Genomic DNA, 21,552 nt, shown 5'->3' with positions numbered 1-21,552 from the left:
TTCTATTTCAAATACATATACAATGTATGTCCTAATTCTATACATTCTTTTGTGGTCACTGGTGGGAAGTTGTCATATTATTCTAATTTCAGTATCAGTGATATCTATAAAAGCCTCAGATCGGATTGTGCCTAAAGCATATGACATTACGATGTGGAAGGAAAATCGTAGTAAGAGTCCATTCAGTGGAAAGAATGATAGCAGATAGGTGCCTTCTTCCTAATCAGTAAAAGGGAAGTGAAAACTGTAGTTTCTGGCAATGGAGACTCTTCCTTCCCCTAGAAGGAAAGTACTAAGGAACCAAATAAACAAACACCAAGAAAAAATTGATAGAATATTTCTGATAGTAAGTTGTAAATATGGAGAGCATTTATGAAACATTTTAATTAGCTATACTTTAGATACCTTATGCTGTTTGAGCGTACAGTTTTTTATAGCCCATACATATGAAACATTCATTTTCTGATGAAGCTTATTTTCATATATTTCATAAAGAATGTATAGTATAAAAAGACAGATAAATCAAGTCTTTTTTTTAATAATAACAACACTATTTTCATTCAGCATTAAATATTTCCTAATATTGAGAAAGCAAAAAACATTTTAAGAAAAGATTCTATTATGTCTGGTGTGTCTTTTCCCGAGATAAATAAAAGAAAATGGGAATATTTAAAATAATTTTCTGTATGTGATACATGTCACAATTGTGAAATCATAATCTGCTTTAATGGTAAAAGCTCTATGATTACTTTACTTTGATGCTATTTTTACCAAGATAGGGTTGATATTTTAAAATGTTAGATTTCTTTTGTAAGGAAAATACACAAATGGTACTCTTAAATTCCAATAATTATGAGTGCTCATCTTTGTCAATTTCTAAAAAAAGCATAGCACAGTTAACAATTTAGATGTATTTTTCTGCTTATTTATGTATTATTGTCTTAAAGCAATAAACAGTTGAACTAAATGGTAAAAAGATGAGTTTACTTTTCTGAACTGTCGTTCCTCTCCATAATAAGGATACTATGTTGGATGTGTTAGACATGCATAATAGAAGATACATTAATGCTTTTGAAATTGATACACTGTTTTGAAATTTACCAACACTCAAACATCTTTGTCTAAATACATTTATAATTAATGTATTTATTTTCCAAAAGATTTTATAAATCAATGTCAATTAATTGAAACATTATTTTGGGGTTTAAATCGTTTAGCTACTCTATATTATGTATTTTCAGAATAATTCTTGTGTGAATTGTTAACTTTTCATCACCCATATACTCATGTTGTGAAATGTTTGTGAAAATCAGTTTTGGTGAGCTTTTAATGATGTTTCTTCTCTCTCTGTTTTTTATTCTCAAGTGTGCAAAATCCTTTCATTTGTTTTGCAGGTTGTTGAGCATTTTTTAATTCTTTTAAATAGTCAGCAATGTTGATTATTGCTATTGTTTTCTTCACAGGGTCAAAGAGAATAAGTGACAGCGAAGTCTCTGACTATGATTGTGATGATGGAATTGGTGTAGTATCAGGTAAGAATTTCGGGTTAATTTATAGTATTAAAATAAGTGTAATATATAATTATTTACTGTAAAAGTAAATAAATAAAAGAGGAATAATTTGCCACCTTACCATGCAAAACAACCTTGTGATAACATATAGCAATTTAAGATTTATTTATTTGAAAGACAGAGTGACAGAGAGAGGAACAGAGAGATAGAAAGATTGATCTTCCATCTGCTTGTTTACTCCCAAGTGTCCTCAATGGCTGGAATTGGTCCAGGCTGAAGCTAGGAGTCCAGAACTCAACTTGGGTCTCCCACGTTGGTGGGAGTGGCCCAAGTACTTGGACCATCCTTGACTGCTTTCCAGAGGCATTAGCAAGGAGCTGGATGCAAAACAGAGCAGCCAGGGGTCCAACCAGCACTCCCATATTGGATGCCCGCATCATAAGTACTGGCTTAACCTACTGTGCCACAATAGCAGCCCAGACATATGACAACTTACACTCCTAAATAATTACAGTTGAAGAAACCCTTATACCAGTTGTTAGGTTGAATATTCTTGAATGATGCCAGGTAAAGCATTTTAAATTTTCTATTTTAAAATAACAGAATAATAAGGTTTTCACAATAAATTGGAGGAGATACTGCATAATTAAAACATTAATACTGCACTAGGCGCTGGCACTGTGATGTAGTGGGTAAAGCGACCGTCTGAAGTGCCAGCATCCCATATGGGTGCCAGTTCGAGACCTGGATGCTCCATTTCTGATCCAGCGCTCTGCTGTGGCCTGGGAAAGCAATGAAAGATGGCTCAAGTCCTTGGGCCCCTGCACCCATGTGGGTGGCCTGGAGGAGGCTCCTGGCTCCTGGCTTCAGATTGGCACAGCTCAAGCTGTTGTGGACAACTGGGGAGTGAAGCAGCAGATGGAAGATCTCCCTCTCTCTTTCCCTGCTTCTCCTTCTCTCTCTGTAACTTTACTTTCAAATAAATAAATAAATAAATAAATAAATATTTTAAAAAATACTGCACTATCTAACTGTTGAAATATTTACTTAATATATGCTAAATTGATCTCCTATATATAAAGATAATTGAAAATGAATCTTGATGTGAATGGAAGGGGAGAGGGAGCGGGAGAAGGGAGGGTCGCGGGTGGGAGGGAAGTGATGGGGGGGAAAAAGCCATTGTAATCCATAGGCTGTACTTCGGAAATTTATATTCATTAAATAAAAGTTAAAAGAAATACTGCACTAATGTTATTTAAAAATGAAGTATTTTTGACATCATCAATATACCTAAATATGTCAAATATTTGAGTGAGACATTTAGAAAAATTTTTGTTTTTATGTTAATTAAGTATCATGTGTAGCTACATTTTGAAATCTTAGTAGTACAATTTTAAATTTTGCTTCGATTTATGGTTAGAAAGTTACCCAATGATTAAGCATTTTAGGTAAGTAGATAAAATTTCTATAAATTCTGACAAATCTATGATACTCTTAATATTATAAAATTTTTATTTGTTTTTGAAGTTTAAATAACCTAGCAAATTTCATAATTATGATTAATTTTACCATGAATAAAGAACGATTTGTCATTTGTAAGGCATACTGCTGTGGCAACCGGATTCCCCACAGTCTATTTGTTGATTCCTGTGTTAGAAATGGTGGTTCTTAGTTCTAGAAATTATGAATAAATTGCTATAAACATCTATGTGCTGGTTTTTGTGTGGTCATAAGTTTTTAACACCTTTGGATGAACAGTAAGGAGCATGATTTCGAATCATATGGTAAGAATATGTTTAGTTTTGTAAGAAACTGGCTAGCTGTCTTTATGATTTTGCATTATTACTAATAGTGATTGAGAGTTGCTTATGAACAAGTTCCTGTTATTCCATATCCTCACCAACATTTGCTGTTGTTGAAATTCTGAATTTTAGCTAGGCTAGTAGGTGTGTAATGGTCATCTTGTTGTTTCAATTTGCATTTCGCTGATGACATATGAGAGTGAATATCTTCTTTATATGCTTAATTTCCATTTGTATGCTTTCTTTGGTGGGTGTCTTAGCCCATTTTAAAATTTTAGTTTGTTGTTGTTGTTGTTTTTAGTACAAATTCTTATTTATTTTATTTAAATGGCAAAAAGAGAGAGTGAGTGAACAAGCGAAATGAGTGAGCTCCCAATAGTTGTTTCAGTCCCCAGTGCCTGCAATGGGTTTATGCTTTTAAAAGCATCAATATGCTAAAACCCCTAAATGTATATCTTCAGTAAAGACTGTGTATATCTACTCTAGACTTTTTCCTTGTATATTCTTCTTCACAGTTGGTACCTTCATTTGGAAATGTAGTAGGTACCTCCAGGTTTTTTTTTTAAATTTTTTAATTTATTTGACAGGTAGAGTTATAGACAGTGAGAGAGAGACAGAGAGAAAGGTCTTTCTTCCGTTGGTTCACTCCCCAAATGGCCACTACGGCCTGTGCTGCACCAGTCCGAAGCCAGGAGCCAGGTGCTTCTTCCTGGTCTCCCATGCTGGTGCAGGTTCCCAACCATTTGGGCCATCCTCCACTGCCCTCTCGGGCCACAACAGGGAGCTGGACTGTTAGAGGAGCAACTGGGACTAGAACCTGGCACCCCTATGGGTTGCCAGCGCCGCAGGCGGAGGATTAACCAAGTGACCCACGGTGCTAGCCCTGTACCTCCAGTTTAACATGTCCAGAAATAAACTCCTGATCTTTTCCATCAAAATATGTCATTTTATGACAATGCCATTTTCTTATTTGAGTCACAGATTTATATTTTTTTCTTGTCCTTTCTCCTTCTTTTAGAGCCAAAGTCAAACCTTTCACAAAATCATCCTGATGACTCTATTCTCAAAAATATCCAGCATCTGATCACTTCTGGTTGTCTTCATTGCTATCATCCTGGTTCCAGCCTCTGTCATGCCTTCTATGATTTATTGTCTTCTCTAACTTAAAACAAAATTTAGCTCATGTCGTTTCTGCTCAATATTTGCTAATGGATTAAAATTACTCAAGGGGCAAAAATCTTTTTTGTAACTTACAAAGCCCTATATGCTGCTCCTCTGTCCTTCAAATTACTGTGATGTCTTTCATTACTGGCTCTACTCCAAGCATCCTTTCTTCCTTGCTGTTCTGTGAACATGGAATATCCACTCCCATCTTGAGGCCTTTGCACTTGTCTTGAATCCCTCCTCTCTGTATAACCAGTTGGCACAATTCTTCACTACATTCATATCTCTCTGAAGTGTCACCTTCTGAATGTGTCTTGTCTACTCTGCCAAATCTACATAAAATTGGCAAATGTCTTCTTATTCTGTCATTTTGATCTCCATTTACTTTGTTGTATTTTTCTTCATAGTACAGAATCCCTTGAAATACATCATATTGTTATTTACTGGGCTTTTGTTTTTTTTTCTGTATAGTTTCCCAACTAAAATTTAAATTCCACAAAGGCAAGGATCTGTGTTCTTTTACTCACTATGGCACATAGCATAGCTTATACTCTCACAAATATTTATTGAATATGTTGATTTATTGATTTGGTATAGTCTGTTATTACCATTGTTATATTTCAGAGCTGTGCCACTGGACATATGTGGCTATTTAAATTGAATTTAAAATAAATATATTAAAGTTCAACTCTTCATTAACATTGTCCAAATTTCAAATTCTCAGTAGCCATGTATGTGTAATGGCTATCATATTGGACAATGGTAACAGAGATCTTTCTACCATTTCAGAGTTCTATTTGATAATGGTGTCCCATGTTTTATAAGAGCAATTCATTGTCTGACTGCAATTTCTCTAGCCTTCAGTATGAATTGTGTGCTGCTATTAGCTTCATCTTTTTAAATTACTACTTAGCTCATGAGAGGAGAATGTAGTATTAAGACACAGTGAGAGCCCTTGGAGTAAAAAAAAAATTGTTTTAAATCTTAGCCTTGGTGTTTGACAATGTAAATTTCTTTGCCTTCTTTTTATCAAGTGAAAATGAAGGTTGTATCTTTCTGGCAGATTTGATTCTTTTACACAGTATTTGTGTTCCTGATAAAAATCCTTGTACTATACAAAATCATGGACTAAAACCATAGAGCTTTGGAGGAAAACAAGTTAGGAAAGACCATTTAAAACCCATGTGCTTGAAAATGAAACAATAAAAATAAAAATGCCAGCACAATTTAAATATCATGGTAAATTTTAAGCAATGAAAAAGTAGGAATCCAGAATTGAATAAAGGCATCTAGATCTAGGGAGTATGTCTTTAGGAGGATTTGTCTACAAAGTGGTGATGTCAGGGAAGTATCCACAAACAGCAGGAAGGACCCATGGAATACATTCTTCTGAGGCAGACTTTGTGATCACATTGAACCTAGAGGAAAAACTGGGATGAATGTGTATTGTGTACAGCTCTGTATTTGTCTGGTTTGCTGGACCAGCTGTTGTATGCTTTGCCTTCAGCTGCTGTATTTCATAGTTGTAGTGAACACTGTTGGTATATCATTGATGTCCCTTTTACAACATCTGGTTTACCCATCCCTAACTTCCATGAGTGTTGGTTGCTAACAACTCACAACTGTCCACACCTCTCTTGAGAACTGCCTTGGACAAATGGAAACCATCTCAGCCAGCTGCTTAAACACTTCATCTACTTTCCACGGATACTCTAGGCTAGTTAGTGATTAACATAGGAGTGTGGAAGTCCAGTCCTCTTGCCTACAGTCAGAGCAGCTCCGACTCCTTCAGGTTTCAGAGCTACAAAGGGATCGAGTTGAGACTATATCGTTGCTTAGTTTCTTCCCTTGTCCTATTCTGCTCTCCTTCTTTTTCCTGGAGATCACTTCTTCAAATGTTCATGTCTGTGAATTTTTGTCTCACTATATTTCTAGGAAATTGAATGTAATGCCTTAAGACATTAACATGCTGGGAAAAATCACATGAGAGCCTGTTGTTTTTCTGAGTTATTTCCTGACTAAATGTTGTAGCAGAATAATTTGTAAAGTACCTAGCAGGGTTCTTAGAGTAAAAAGCAGTTACTAATAGATATAATGAGCCTGCTGACAAGAGTGGCTCTGGCAGCCTAATGTCCAGCGCAGAACATTTCTGACTCTTTCCTTTACAAACCTCACAACTCTTATTCAAGATGGGGTAAATTTGCCTTTCTTGCTTATTTCATTTAAATCATCTCACAGAAAATGCTATTCTTCTACCAATTTATGATCCTTTCTACTCTCCTCCCTATCTCTACAAATATAATTGCTTTCTAGTAGTGTACATTTGTATTATATCCCTTGTAGTTTATCTAACTGTGTCAAATCATTGGGCTATTTCTCTTCTCTCATTTGCTGCATTTTCATTCTCAGATTTTACTGTATCTCAACCTTGTCAAAAACTGTAAGGAAAACAATTTACAAAAGTACTATACATAATTCTCAGACTTGTTTTTTTTTTTTTTTAAATACTGTTTGTGTCTTAAAGAAATAGCTATGGACTTTTAGGAACTTTGAACAATTTCTGAGAACTCTTTGTATTACCACCTCATACTTTTTCCTTTGTAAATGTTAAACTATTCTGAAATAAAATGTTAAAAATAATTGCTGAGATGTACTTGAAACTCATCTAGTTCATGGAACAGTTGACAATGCTCTTAAAATAAACTTCAGTCTTATTTATTTTTTTAAAGATTTTATTCTTTTATCTGAAAGGCAGAGCAACAAAGAGAGGGAAGTGGAGAGAGAGAGAGAGAGAGAGAGAGAGAGAGAGAGAGAGAGAGAGAGAAAGAGAAATATCAAGATCCATCTTTCATTCACTGGTTCATCCCCAAGTGACTGCAACAGATAGGTTTAGGTCAGGCTGAAGCCAGGAAGCAGAAACTCAAATACTCTGTCCTCTGCTGCTTTCCCAGGCACTTTAACAGGGAGGTGAATCAGAAGAAGCAGAGCAGCTGAGACTCAAACTGGTGCACCCATACTGGATGCTGCCATGGCAAGCAGTGACTTAACCTGCTACATCACAACATCGGTCCTTAGGGTCTTTTATTTTTAAAAAAAAAATTTTAAAAGATTTTATTTATTTATTTGAGAGGTAGAGTTACAGAGAGAGAGAGAGAGAGATAGAGAGAAAGGTCTTCCTTCCGTTGGTTCACTCCCCAAATGGCCACAACAGCCAGAGCTACACTGATCTGAAGCCAGGAGCCAGGTGCTTCTTCCTGGCCTTCCATGTGGGTGCAGGGGCCCAAGGACTTGGGCCATCCTCCACTGCTATCCCAGGCCATAGCAGAGAGCTGGACCAGAAGAGGAGCAACCAGGACTAGAACCGGCGCTTATATGGGATGCCAGCACTGCAGGCGGAGGATTAACCTAGTTTGCCACAGCACTGGCCCCTTTTATTAAAGACATTTAACTACATATAAATTTTCCCTCTGTATGTAAGTGTATATGAAAGATTTTCTCAATGTGTTAAGTATTTATATATATAAAAAGTTTTTCTCTACCCAGCACAGAGCCTTGGAAAAGCATTTATTTAAATACTTGAAAATTTGTCTTTCCTTCATAATTTATATGTCTACAAAATATCATTTTATCTAAATAGTATGCTTTATTCATTATATTTTGCATTTAATAGAGTAATTTACATTTAATGAAGTCATGCAATTTCACCAACATTTTATGTCCTTGAGTGATATACAAAGTACAGGAAAGTTTTATTGTGTAAATAACAAAAATTATTAATTTTATACACTTAGATTATCGACACAATGGTAGAGACCTTCAAAGCTCAACATTATCAGTGCCAGAACAAGTAATGTCATCAAACCATTGCTCGCCATCAGGATCTCCTCATAGAGTAGACGTCATAGGAAGGACTAGATCATGGTCGCCCAGTGTCCCTCCTCCACAAAGGTAAGATACCAAGCACATTTTATTTGTAGAATGGCACTGCAGGCCTTATATCAACAAGTATACTAAATACATCTCTAAATTTTTGTGGAAAAAGTTATTTAAAGAAAAATAACATGCTATTGAATAACCCATGTAATGAAAGTAAAATGATTTCATGTTACTTTGTAATTTTGGGTGATTTATGTTATTTTATTGTAAGAGTTCAAAATACTTAAGAAACAGCTTTTAATCACAAATCAATGTTGAGGGCATTTAGTTAGAACCAGCTAATTATATTCTGAAATGATGTTGTAATTGGTAACTTAAGAAAAAGGAAAAATAAGCATGTGACTGGTATTTCAAATTAGGAACAATTATCTGATGAATTAAAAAAATACATGTGCATGGGGAAGAATGGCTTAGAAAATTTGTGGCTGCAAGTCTTACACCTAGTGGAAATTTCTAAATAATCTTTAAGTACATATTGGCTTAATGGAATGAAAACCATAAAAATAAAAGCTAGCACTAACAAGAAATAGGTATATAAATCACATTTCATTTATTTGTGATATTTGTAAAAAATTGCAGAATAGGTAAAAGATAATTTGACCTGTTAATTTTAAATAAATCATTGAGTTAGTATTGGTTGAATATTTAATTGAATCTTATTTTTACACATGATATAATACAATTTTACACATGTATAAGAAAACCAATTATATATTTTGTTTAATTAATAAAAATAATAAACATTAAAAATGTATATTTAATTTAGATAATTGAATATATTTTAGGAAATCTAAGTGTAAAGATAGTTTAAATTGTTGATCTAAGTTGGTAAATGAAATAAAAATATTTAAAAATGAATGATCTGAAAAGTAAAACTTATCAAAAGAACAATAACATCTGTGGTTGAAAATAAAGTTTAAGACTAGTGTTGAATTTGTAACTTTAATAGATTAAACATTTCTCCATTTATTTAAAAAACAAAAAAATATTTGTGTAGTAGGAAAAACATTTCTCATTTCTATGCTTTACTCAGTACAGAACATTTTTTAAAAGATTTATTCAGTCACTTATTTATTTGTTTATTTTTTGTTTGAAGGTAGAGTGATAGAGAGAGATGGAAAGACAGAGTGTGAGAGAGAGAGAGAATCTTCCATCTACTGTCTTCCAAATAGCCACATCTACCAGGATTGAGGCAGGCCAAAATCAGAACCTGAAATTCCATCTGGGTCTTCCACATTGTTGATACGGCCCACCCACTTGAGCCATGATACACTGCCTTCCTAGACATATTAGCAGGGAGTGCCCCAATATGCAATGAATGATAATGCAAGCAGTGACCTAACCTGCTGCACCACAATGTGGTCCTCTCCACACAGAACATTTCTATGGCCAGATGTATGTGTGGGTGTTTCCTCATTACAAGCAACTTTCCAACAGACAAGCACAGAATTTCCTGTAATTCAATTCAATTCTGACATTATCTACCTGGAGATAGTATCAAATCCTACAGATTTCAGTTCCAGAAAACTACCCTCAATTTAAGATGTCAGTCCCAAATCCTAGATTATTTGCTGTCTTTCTGATTAGCCAGATATAAATTGAGTTTCCCACAAACAGCTGCCTTGGGCTCAATACTTTTGAGGAAGGCTCTGAGAACTCAGGAAAGCAACCAAAGAAAATTAACAAAATAACAGGTGTAATACTTTACCATTAAAACTTTTCTATTAATAATAGCCTTGAATTTTACTATTAATGATAGCTTAATTTCCTAATTAAAGGTACAAACTGGCTAAATGGTTAAGAAAACAAACCCCAAGGATATTCTGCCAACAACTTCACTTCAGCAATAGAGACACACCCTAATTGAAAGTGGAGAACTGAAAAAAATTATCCCATGCAAATGGAAATCAGAAATGAGCAGCAGCAACTACACTTATATCACATTGAAACTTTTTTTTTTAAAAAAAGGTTCATTTGCTTAAAAGACAGAATTAGAGAGAGAGGGAGAGAGAGGTGCTGCAGCTACTGGTTCACTCCCCAAATGGCCACAATGGCTGGGTCTGGGCAAGGCCAAAGCCATGAGTCAGGAGTCACCTCCAGTTTTCCCACATGGGTGCAGGGGCCCAAGCACCTTGGCCATTCTCCGCTGTCTTCCAAGGCTTACCAGTAGGGAGCTTGATTGAAAAGGGAGCAGCTGGTACCTGAACCAGTGCCCACATCAGATGCTGGTGTGGCTGGTAGCAGCCCAACCTGTTATGCCACAATACCGGCCTCCTCATGAAAACTATAAGATCAAAACTAAAAAGAGACAAAGTAGGTCATTATGTAACAATCAGGGACAATTCAACAAGAAGGTATAATTGTTGAAAATATATATGCATTTACATTCTAGAGCACCCAGTTTTAGAAAATAAACAGTATTAGATTTAAAAGAAGAGATAGGCTCTTGTATAATAACAGAAGGGTACTTCAATACTTAGTTATCATCATTGGACAGATCATATAGAAAAAAAAGTCAACAGAGAAACATCAAAAAATATTCTATGAGTGAAATGGCCCTAACAGACATTTGTAGAACACCTCATCTTGCAACTGCAGAATGCACATTTGTTCTCATCAGCATGTGAAACATTCTATAGGAGATCATATATTGGTTCATAAATTTCAGCCAATTCAGAAAAATCTTAATCATATTATGTATCTTTTTTTGATATCAGAAATAACTAGAAATCAACAAAATAAACTGTGTAAGTTAGATATATGGGTACTAAGCAACATGCTATTGAATAATAGTAGGTCATTGATGAAATCAAATGAGAAATTAGAAAATTTCTCAGAAACAAATGAAATGGAAACAACATGGCAAAATTTATAGGATAGAGCAAAAAGAGAACTAAGAGGGAAGTTTATTGCAAACAGGGCCCACATAAAAAAGAAAATAGAAAGATTTCAAATAAATATCCAAATGATGGACCCTAAGAAACTAAAAAAGTAGGAATAAAACAAACTGAAAATTAGTGTAAGGAAAGAAATAACAAGGATCATGCAAAAATAAATGAAAGAAATTAAAGATAATTTTTTTTTTTATTTTTGACAGGCAGAGTGGACAGTGAGAGAGAGACAGAGAGAAAGGTCTTCCTTTTTTGCCGTTGGTTCACCCTCCAATGGCCGCCGCGGTAGCGCGCTGCGGCCGGCGCACCGCGCTGTTCCGATGGCAGGAGCCAGGTGCTTCTCCTGGTCTCCCCTGGGGTGCAGAGCCCAAACACTTGGGCCATCCTCCACTGCACTCCCTGGCCACAGCAGAGAGCTGGCCTGGAAGAGGGGCAACCGGGACAGGATCGGTGCCCCGACCGGGACTAGAACCCGGTGTGCCGGCGCCGCAAGGCGGAGGATTAGCCTGTTGAGCCACGGCGCCGGCCTAAAGATAATTTTTTAAAGAGATGAAAAGAATGAGTTTTTGAAGACATAAACAAAATTGGCAAGCCTTTAACTAGATCAGCAAAGAAAAAAGGGATGTCCCAAATAAATACAGATGAAAAAGGAGATATTACAATTGATACCACAGTAACATAAAGGATTATAAGGAAGAGACAATTACGAACAATGATACACCAACAAACGAGAAAGCTTGCAAAAAAACTAGGTAAGTTTCTGGACACATGTAACCTACCAAAATTGAACCCAGAAGATACTGAAAACCTGCAGACCGTTTAATGAATAATATGATTGAATCAGTAATAAAGTCTCCCAACAAAGAAAAGCCCAATGACTTGATTGCTGAATTTTACCAAGCTTTTATGGGATAACTAACAGCAATTCTCAAACTATTCCAAAACACTGAAAGGCAAGGAACTACTCCAAACTCATTCTATGAAGGCAACATTATTTGGATGCCCAAATCAGACAAGAACACAAGAAAAAAGAATACCCAAATTTTCAGAAAACTACTATCCTTCATGCACGTAGATGCAAAAGTTCTCCACAGAATAACAAATAAAATCTAACGGCATATCAGAAAGTTCATTCACTATGATTAAGTGGAATTTACCTCAGGATTCAAGGAAAGTTCAACAAACATAAATTCAAAACACATGTCACATCAACAGAATAAAGGCTAAAAAAATCATATGATTATCTTAATAAACACAGAAACAACATTCATTACAATTCAACAACTCTTCATGAAAAAAAAAAAAAACTCGAAACAAATCAGGTCTGAAAGGATTGCACTTTAACATAGTAAGTGCTATGTTTTATACACAGCATTGCAGTTGAATGTGGAAAAGTTGAAAGCATTTCCTCTATGAGCTGTAATAACACAATGGTGTCCACTCTTACTACTCCGAATCAATATAAAGTACTGGAATTATTTGCCAGAAAAATTAGGTAAGAGAAAGAAATAAATGACATGTAAGTTGAAAGGTAGGAATTCTCATTATCAGTTTGTAGATGATATAACTTTATATATTGAAAAGTCTAAAGATTCTACCCAAAGATAATTAGAACTGATATACAAATTCAGTAAATTTGCTGGATAAATAATGAATATAAAAAATCAGTAGTATTTTTACACTTAAGTAGCAAACTTGCCAGGAAATAAACCAGAAAAGCAGTCCCATTCAAAATAGCTTTAGACAAAACCAAACCCCAGGAGTAAATTTAGCTATGAAAGTGGAAGGCCTACTCAATGAAAATTACAACACATCTATGAAAGAAATTGAAGAATAAATTTCTAAAAGCGGAGAGATTTGCCATGTTTATGGATTGGAAGAATTAACATTTTCTTAAATGACTGGATTACCCAGATGATTTACAGATTCAATGCAATTTCTATCAAAATATTAATGACATTCTTCATAGAAATAGAAAAAGAAATTCTAAAATTCCTATGAAAGTATAAAAACTCTGTATAGCATAAAAATCTTGAGCAAAAAGAACAAAGCTGAGGGTATTGTTTGTTTATTTAATTTTATTTTTTGACAGGCAGAGTTAGACAGTGAGAGAGAGAGAAACAGAGAGAAAGGTCTTCTTTCTGTTGGTTCACCCCCCCCCCCCCCCCCCAGATAGCTGCTACAGCCGGTGCGCTGTGCAGATCCAAAGCCAGGAGCCAGGTGCTTCTTCCTGGTCTCCATGCAGGTGCAGGGCCCAAGCACTTGGGCCATCCTCCACTGCACTCCCGGACCACAGCAGAGAGCTGGACTGTAAGAGGAGCAACTGGGACAGAATCTAGCACCCCTACGGGGACTAGAACTCAGGGTGCCGGAGCTGCAGGTGGAGGATTAGCCAAGTGAGCCGTGGTGCCGGCTAAGCTGAGGGTATTGTAATACCTAATTTCAAAGCATATATCAGAACTATAGTAGCCAAAATTGCAGTGTACTGGCATAAAAACAGACACATGGACTAATGGGCCAGAATAAAGTTAATGGAAAGAAACCCATACATCTACAGTCAACTAAATTTCCAAAGGTGCCAGACACATACATTGAAAAAAGGACAGCCTTTTCAATAAATGGGGCTGGGGAACCTGAATATCCATACACAGAAAAATGAACCTTGATCCGTCCTTTTTATGCTATATAAGAGTCAATTGAAAGTCCTTAGGAACCTAAATGAAAGACCTGGAACTGTTAAACTACCTAATGAAAATATGAGGGAAACACTTTAAGATAACAGTATATAGGCCATGGCTTTTTAGGAAAAGAATCCCAAAGCAGTGAGGGTGTTTAGCCTTGCAGTTAACATGCCCATATCCCATATGGGAATACTTAGGTTTAGTTCCAAACTTCAACTCCTGACTCCAGCTTCCTGCCAGTGCAGACCCTGGGAGGCAGCAGTGATGGCTTCAGTACTTGGATTCCTGCCTCTCACATGGGAGACCTGGATTTTTCTCAGCTCATGGCTTTTAGCCCTGGCTGTCGTGAAATGCACCAGGGAATGGGAGCACACACTCTTTCTGTCTTTGTCTCTGGCTTGCTCGCTCCCCCCCGCCCCGCCACCCCAGAATTCCTGCCTAAATAGAATTAATAATTTAAAAATGAATCCAAAAGCACATGCAACAAAAGCAAAAATAGACAAATGGAATTATAACAAACTAAGAACCTCACACACAACAAACATTCAACCAGGATGATGAGACAACCTACAAAATGGGAGAAATGTATTTGTAAACTACTCATCTGACAAAAGATAAAAGATTAATATCCAGATTATATAAGGTACTCAAAGTACTCACAAACAAAAACAAAACCCAGATAATCCAATCAAAACATGAGTTAATGATCTGAATAGACGTTTCTCAAAAGAAATACAAATAGCCATCAAATATATGAAAAAAAGGTGCTCAGTATCACTAGCTATCAGGGAAATTCAAGCCAAAATAACACATGTTGGCAAGATTCTTGACAAATGAGAACTCTTATACCCTATTGGTGGGACTACAAATTAGTAAAACTATCGTATAGAACAGTATGGAGGTCCCTCAAAAAAGTGAAAAGTAGATCTACAGTAATATCCAGTTATCTCACTTTTGGTCATATATCCAAATGAAAATGAGATCTAAATCCCAGAGAGAAGCCTGTAGTGTCGTGTTTATTGCATCACTGTTCAAAATAGCCAAGTTGGGGAATCATCCTCGGTGCCCATCTGTGGATGAATAGATAAAGAGAATGTGGTATATATACACAGTAGAATATATTTAGCAATAAAAACAAATGAAATCCTGTCATTTGCAACAAATGGATGAAACTGGATAAGAGAAGTAAACCAAACCCAGAAATATATGAACCCTATGTTCCTTTTCATATGTGGATACCAAAAAAAAAAAAGTTTATCTGAATACATTATATTGGTACAAGAGGCTGAGAGGGGACTGTGGGCAGGGGGAGGCGTAGAAGGACCATGGACAACAAATATCAAAACATAGAAGGAATAGTTGTAGTTTTCTATAGTACAGGGGCAGAGAATAATGTAGTCACAATAACCTGTTACATATTTTATGAAGAAGTAGAAGAGAGGACTGTTCCATTTCCAGTCCAGATCCAAGTTCTTGCCTAGTGTGCCTGAGAAGGCAGCCAAAGCTGTCCTAGTATTTGGGCCCCTGCTACCCTCATGTGAGACCAGGATGGAGTTCCTGGCTCCTGGCTTCAGCCTGTCCTACAACTGGCTGTTGTGGCCATTTGGGAGTGAACAATGGATTGAAGATTTTCTTTTTCTGTCTCTCCTTCTCTCTCTGTTGCTCTGTCTTTGAAGTAAATGAATCAATGAAAACCTAATATAATGAAAAAAAATTTAAAACTTATATGAGAAATATATGTTCTCTGCTATGGCCTGGGAAAGCAGGTCCAGGCCTTGGGCTCCTGCACCCACATGGGAGACCTGGAGGAAGCTCCTGGCTCCTGGCTTCAGATCAGCTCAGCTCCAGCCATTGCGGCCAATGAGGAGTGAACCAGTGGCAGTGGCTGGAAGACCTCTCTCTCTCTCTCTCTCTCTCTCCCTCTCTCTCTCTGCGCCTCTCCTTCTTTCTCTGTAATTCTAACTTTCAAATAAATAAATAAATCTTTTAAAAAATAGTTGACCAAAGAACAGCTTACAAAAATTATTAATAGCTAGCTAGAAAATATAATAAGACATAAAGCTCTATTCTCAAAAGAAACATAAAGTACAAATTAGCTAAAAATTTATTGCTCTTTTTAAAGAAAAATGTAAAATTTCTGTTAAGGAGTAAAAGAGAAATATACCCTATTCATGGGTAAAGTGACTTAATGTGATAAAGAAATTGTTCTCCACAAATTAAATCATAAAGTTAATACAACATGAATCAAAGTTCAATATACAATTTTTAAAAACTTGACATCATTCTAAAATTTATATGGAAAGATAAAAAAACACACACAATTTACCACCATTCCATAGTAATATATATATTGAGTACCAGGTAATACTATATATATATATATATATATATATATAATTTGCATTTTAATTTATATAAGTTTTGTGAGCTTAATATATGTTGATTAAGTTGGCCTCACAAGTTAATATGGGAAAGATGGGTTGGAAAAAATAGGAAAGTTAGCTCACCAAGTGGAATAAAATTTTAAAAAGCTGGATTTCTACTTTTTGTCCTGTATCTTGAGACACCATGATTTTAATTATGTTTTATCAGGCTGCTGTGTCATGGTATGATGTAAGGGTTGAAGCAGGAGACAACTTAGGTGATTATAGTTACAGTATATGCAGGAAGATTATTGTTCTAGGATGCTCCCAAGGGAGATTGTTAGAAGTAGGCATAGTTTGAGTTGTTCTCTTCTACTGTAAGTTTTTTCCAACCACCTAGGAGACACCTCACACATCCCCATTCCTATACCCTTGTAAACAAACATTGAACTCATTTTCTCCACACAAATCTACTGATACTCCTCCTGTACATTGTATCACTGAGTGTCACTAGTAGAGATCTGAGAGTCATCATTAATAACTTTGATATTCTTTTTTTTTTTTTTAAAGATTTACTTATTTACTCAAAAGTCAGAGTTACACAGAGAGAGGAGAGGCAGAGAGAGAGAGAGGTCTTCCATCCGATGGCTCACTCCCCAGATGGCCGCAACGGCTGGAGCTGTGCTGATCCAAAGCCAGGAGCCAGGAGCTTCTTCCAGGTCTCCCACACAGGTGCAGGGGCCCAAGGAGTTGGGTCATCTTCTACTGCTTTCCCAGGCCATAGCAGAGAGCTGGATTGGAAGTGGAGCAGCCGGGTCTTGAACTTGCGTCCATATGGGTTGCCGGTGCTTCAGGCCAGGGTGTTAACCCACTGCTCCACAGCGCTGGCCCCGATATTCCTTTTTTATCCCTGTTGATGATGCTTAATTTAGGCTTTTTTTTTAAAATTTTTTATTTTTGACAGGCAGAGTGGACAGTGAGAGAGAGACAGAGAGAAAGGTCTTCCTTTGCCGTTGGTTCCCCCTCCAATGGCTGCCGCGGTTGGCGCGCTGTGGCCGGCACACCGCGCTGATCTGATGGCAGGAGGCAGGTGCTTCTCCTGGTTTCCCATGGGGTGCAGGGCCCAAGGACTTGGGCCATCCTCCACTGCACTCCCGGGCCACAGCAGAGAGCTGGCCTGGAAGAGGGGCAACCGGGACAGAATCCGGTGCCCCGACCGGGACTAGAACCCGGTGTGCCGGCGCTGCAAGGCGGAGGATTAGCCTAGTGAGCCGTGGCGCCGGCTTAATTTAGGCCTTTTAATGTCGTGTATCTATTGTACTAGCAATCTCCTTGCTCAATGAAAGTCACACCATTAGCCGCGGGTACACAAAAACAAAAAGGTCGACTCGACATTACAGTGACTATCTTTTTCTACTATCTTTTTTCAATAAACCTCATTTTCTACTGTATATTATCGTGGCTTACTAAGGTATTTAATGGATATTGCTATTTTAGTCGGAATGTAGAACTGGGACTTCGAGGGACCCGCACAGCTAGCGGACATTATAATACAATTAGCAGAATGGATAGACATCGCGTCATGGATGACCACTATTCTTCAGATAGAGACAGGTAAATATGATTATGTACTATTAGTCCTTATTATAGTTACTGTCTTCTGGAAGGTGTTACTATGAAATGTTTTTAGATATTCCTTTATCATAGTTTCTAAAACCACATTTTTCCATTATAGTGCCCAATCTTTCTTAGGACTGCAACATTGTTAAACACACACACACACACTCATACACCCACACACATACATACACACACACACAACCTTTTCTTTTGTGAGAAAAAACAAAAGCATTTTGCTTTTGCAGTTGTGGTCCTTTTTAAAATCAAATTAGCAAGTGAATTTGCGCAAAAGATTATAATGACATTGGTAACACAATTTTAAAGTTTTATTATTTTTACCTTGTTATAACCAATTATTACTTATAAAAATATTTTTTCTGGGACAGCAGATTTTAGTCTTTTACATTCTTCAAGGAAATCAGTGTGCCTTTCATATACAGAAAGATTGAGAAAAAGTCTAGCTTATTTAGGAAACAATTTATCATGATTCATGAAGAGGTTTTTCCTCATGGCTTTCTGTAAACATTTTAAGCATCTTAAACAATCATGTTTGTTGATTGCTGTATTTGGAAGCATTCTATGAAATTGCTTCATTAAATGTGACAAACTTGAAACTCACATGGTATGTTAGAATGCATTACATGAATGCTACTATTTTTTTTAAATTAAGCAAATCCATTCTAATTCATTTTTTGGTTACATATGAAATGAGTGCCATGATATTTTCTCCAAACTATCAAATGTGTGTGAGATTGGGAGAAAAAGCTTAATTTGTTGTTCAAAGAGTATGATGATATAATGAGGGAATTTAGATGTCTTTTTTATGACTCCCAAACCAAGAACTTTGGAATGAAGTTATGTGAAAAATTACTGTCTATATAAATTTAGTTGTTTTGTCTAAATCAAGGGTATTATTCAGTGCATGCTTATAGTGTCTCTGTGTTTTAGTATGTTTCTCCAAAAGAAGAGATAGACCCTATCTTAGTGTTCAGTAGTGTCAAAAAAGAATTGACTTTTGTGCTTGAGTTCTAAAAAAGAATTACGAAGTTATTAAATTAATATAAATGATAGTGTCACGTTTTGAAGTAGTTTTTTTTTAATTAGCTGAAACTTTTCATAGTGCTCTCCAATTTAGTGATAATTATAGACATGCTACCTATAAAAAGTGGTGCTTATCAAGTACAAAAATAATGAAAGAAGGATAACTATGTTATCAAGATTAGGAATTGGAGAAAGCAATGATAGGTCAGTTGGTTATGTAAGCATTTTGATGAGCTTGGTCATATCTGGAAATTATTTATATTGCAAGTCATAAACTTCTTGTTCATTGAAGATTTGTTAATGGGAATGATGAAAAAGTCTGAAATGACTTTAAACTTCCTTAAATTTATATAAAGTTTTCTTCCAATGAAAAAAAGACCTTTCATTTTCTCTGAAGAAAATGATTATGGTCCAAATTTTGTAGAGAAGAATAGAATAAAATTAAACTTTATAATTATACTCACAAACAAAACTCATTACTATCAAATCAAACACATAATATTTTAGGAAATGAACATAGGTTTGGTAACAATGAAATTTGCTGTTAAAGTCTAGATGATTAATACTTGTATTAGTTAATATAGTCATATCAGGGATATCCTGCAGTATGCATATTTATTTCTACTCAAATTTATGTCTATAATTGAAATATCTTTTTTTCTTTATAACATCAGTTAGGCAAAATGTTAAAACAATTTACCTCATTTATCTCTAACAGTTTGAGGTAAATTAATCCATGTGGTTTCATTATTCTTTTAGAGTGTTGATTGCTGAATCACAATTACCCTTAATTCAGAGCTATCTTATCCTTATTCTTTTAGGAAAAAAGTAAAACAGAACTTCATTTAAATAGAAATATAAAATAATTACTGGTATTATTTTTGATTACTTATGTAATAATTATTCACCAGATGAGGAATCAAAAGGTACACTATTATTCATATATGTATCTATAGTGTTATTAAGCAGTGGTCCCTTAATTTCTGATGTACCATAACATTCTAAAAGATTTTCAGTAATAAAATTATCATTTTAATATACAATTTAGAAGCTAAGAATGCTCTATAATTCTTAAAGTGAATTTTTGTGAATAGCATTTTATAGTCAGCACTACTGATTAAAAAGCTCAAATGAGAATCTGCCTTGGAATAGTAAGTATAATTTAGGTATTTTAAGAGATATTCTGACTTTATTGTTAGTAAGAATATATGCATTTGAATAGTATATTATTCAGTCATGTGATTTGGAATCAAGTGCTATTGGTTTTGAATTTAGGATTTTTAAATCTAGCTAAATGTAGTTTTTTGAGAATTAACCTGATACTTGATTTCAATAATTATCATACTAATACCAACTTTGTAAGATTGAGCCAGTGACTCTAACTATATAGGATGTATTCAAAATACATGTGTTACCCTTAATATTTGGAAAGAATCTTTTGTTTTCCAAATAACTTACATTTAGACTTAACAGTAATTAAACAAAACAAACCAATAACCCAAATCAAAGAAATCAATCAATTGAAGGGTTTTTTAAAAAAAAGTTTTATAGAGAATGTAGGATATGAGTTGTACCTTAAAAACTAAGGATGCATATTCAGGAGAAGAACAAACATAAAGAAACAAAATATCTCTATATATCATAGAGACCCAGTATGAAGAATTAAGAATTGGGAATATGTATGTTAGCAAACTGTGTGTGAATACAATGGCTTTTTTTCCTTCATAACATGTTTTCCTTGTAAAATTTTTTTACCACGAAACCTTTTATTTAATGTATACAAGCTTCATGCTTTTGATATATATAAATTTAGGACAATAGTGATTTTTCTCACCCTACCCTCCCTCTGGCTGGCAATCCTACCCTTCTTCCTCTTTCCTCTACTATACCATTCTTATTTTTTAAATTTTTAACAAGGATGCAGTTTCAATTAACTTTATGCTCATAAGATTAACCCTATACTAAGTAAAGAGTTCAACAAATAGTAGGAAAAGAAATAAACTGTTTCACAATAGTAGTGACAAGGGCTGTTCAAAAACATTGCATCTCAAAGTGACAGTTTCACTTCTATAGACTTTCTTTTGGTACTCTATAGTTACCACAAATCAGGGAGAACATATGATATTTGTCCCTTTGGGACTGGGTTATTTTTCTAAGTATAATGGTTTCCATTTTGTTGCAAAAGACAGGATTTTTTTTTTTTTACCATTATGTAGTATTCAATGGTGAACATACACCATAATTTCTTTGTTCAGTCTTCACTTCATAGACAACTGGGTTGATTCCATATTTTAGCTATTGTGGATTGACTTGCAATAAACATGGGGTACAGCTAACTCTTTCATATGCTGACTTCAATTCCTTTGGGTAAATTCCCAGAGGTTGAATGGCTGGGACATATGGTAGGTCTATATTCAGATTACTGAGATACCTCCATACTATCTTCTACAATGGCTTTACCAGTTTACATTCCCACCAAGAGTAGATTAGGATACCTTTTTCCCCACATCCTTGCCAGCATTTGTTGTTTGTTGATTTCTGTA

At 35.4% G+C, this 21,552-nt stretch overlaps 1 protein-coding gene across 19 annotated transcripts in view; it reads left to right on the top strand.

The window, feature by feature from the left end:
- Positions 1-21,552, top strand: part of RIMS2 (regulating synaptic membrane exocytosis 2) — a 753,630-nt gene that overhangs the window by 467,708 nt on the left and 264,370 nt on the right. For 18 of the 19 annotated variants that reach the window (XM_062188147.1, XM_062188136.1, XM_062188128.1 and 15 more), the window contains 3 exons: positions 1,464-1,532; positions 8,269-8,425; positions 17,846-17,962. In XM_062188147.1, coding sequence (XP_062044131.1) covers positions 1,464-1,532; positions 8,269-8,425; positions 17,846-17,962 — 343 coding nt within the window. The remainder of the gene's footprint in view (positions 1-1,463; positions 1,533-8,268; positions 8,426-17,845; positions 17,963-21,552) is intronic. The other variant, XM_062188134.1, reaches the window with a different exon arrangement.

Source organism: Lepus europaeus, chromosome 4, assembly GCF_033115175.1.
Source record: "Lepus europaeus isolate LE1 chromosome 4, mLepTim1.pri, whole genome shotgun sequence".
Taxonomy (NCBI): Eukaryota; Metazoa; Chordata; class Mammalia; order Lagomorpha; family Leporidae; genus Lepus; species Lepus europaeus.
The sequence above is the reverse complement of the archived record's forward strand: the minus strand, read 5'-3'. Positions and strand labels throughout refer to the sequence as shown.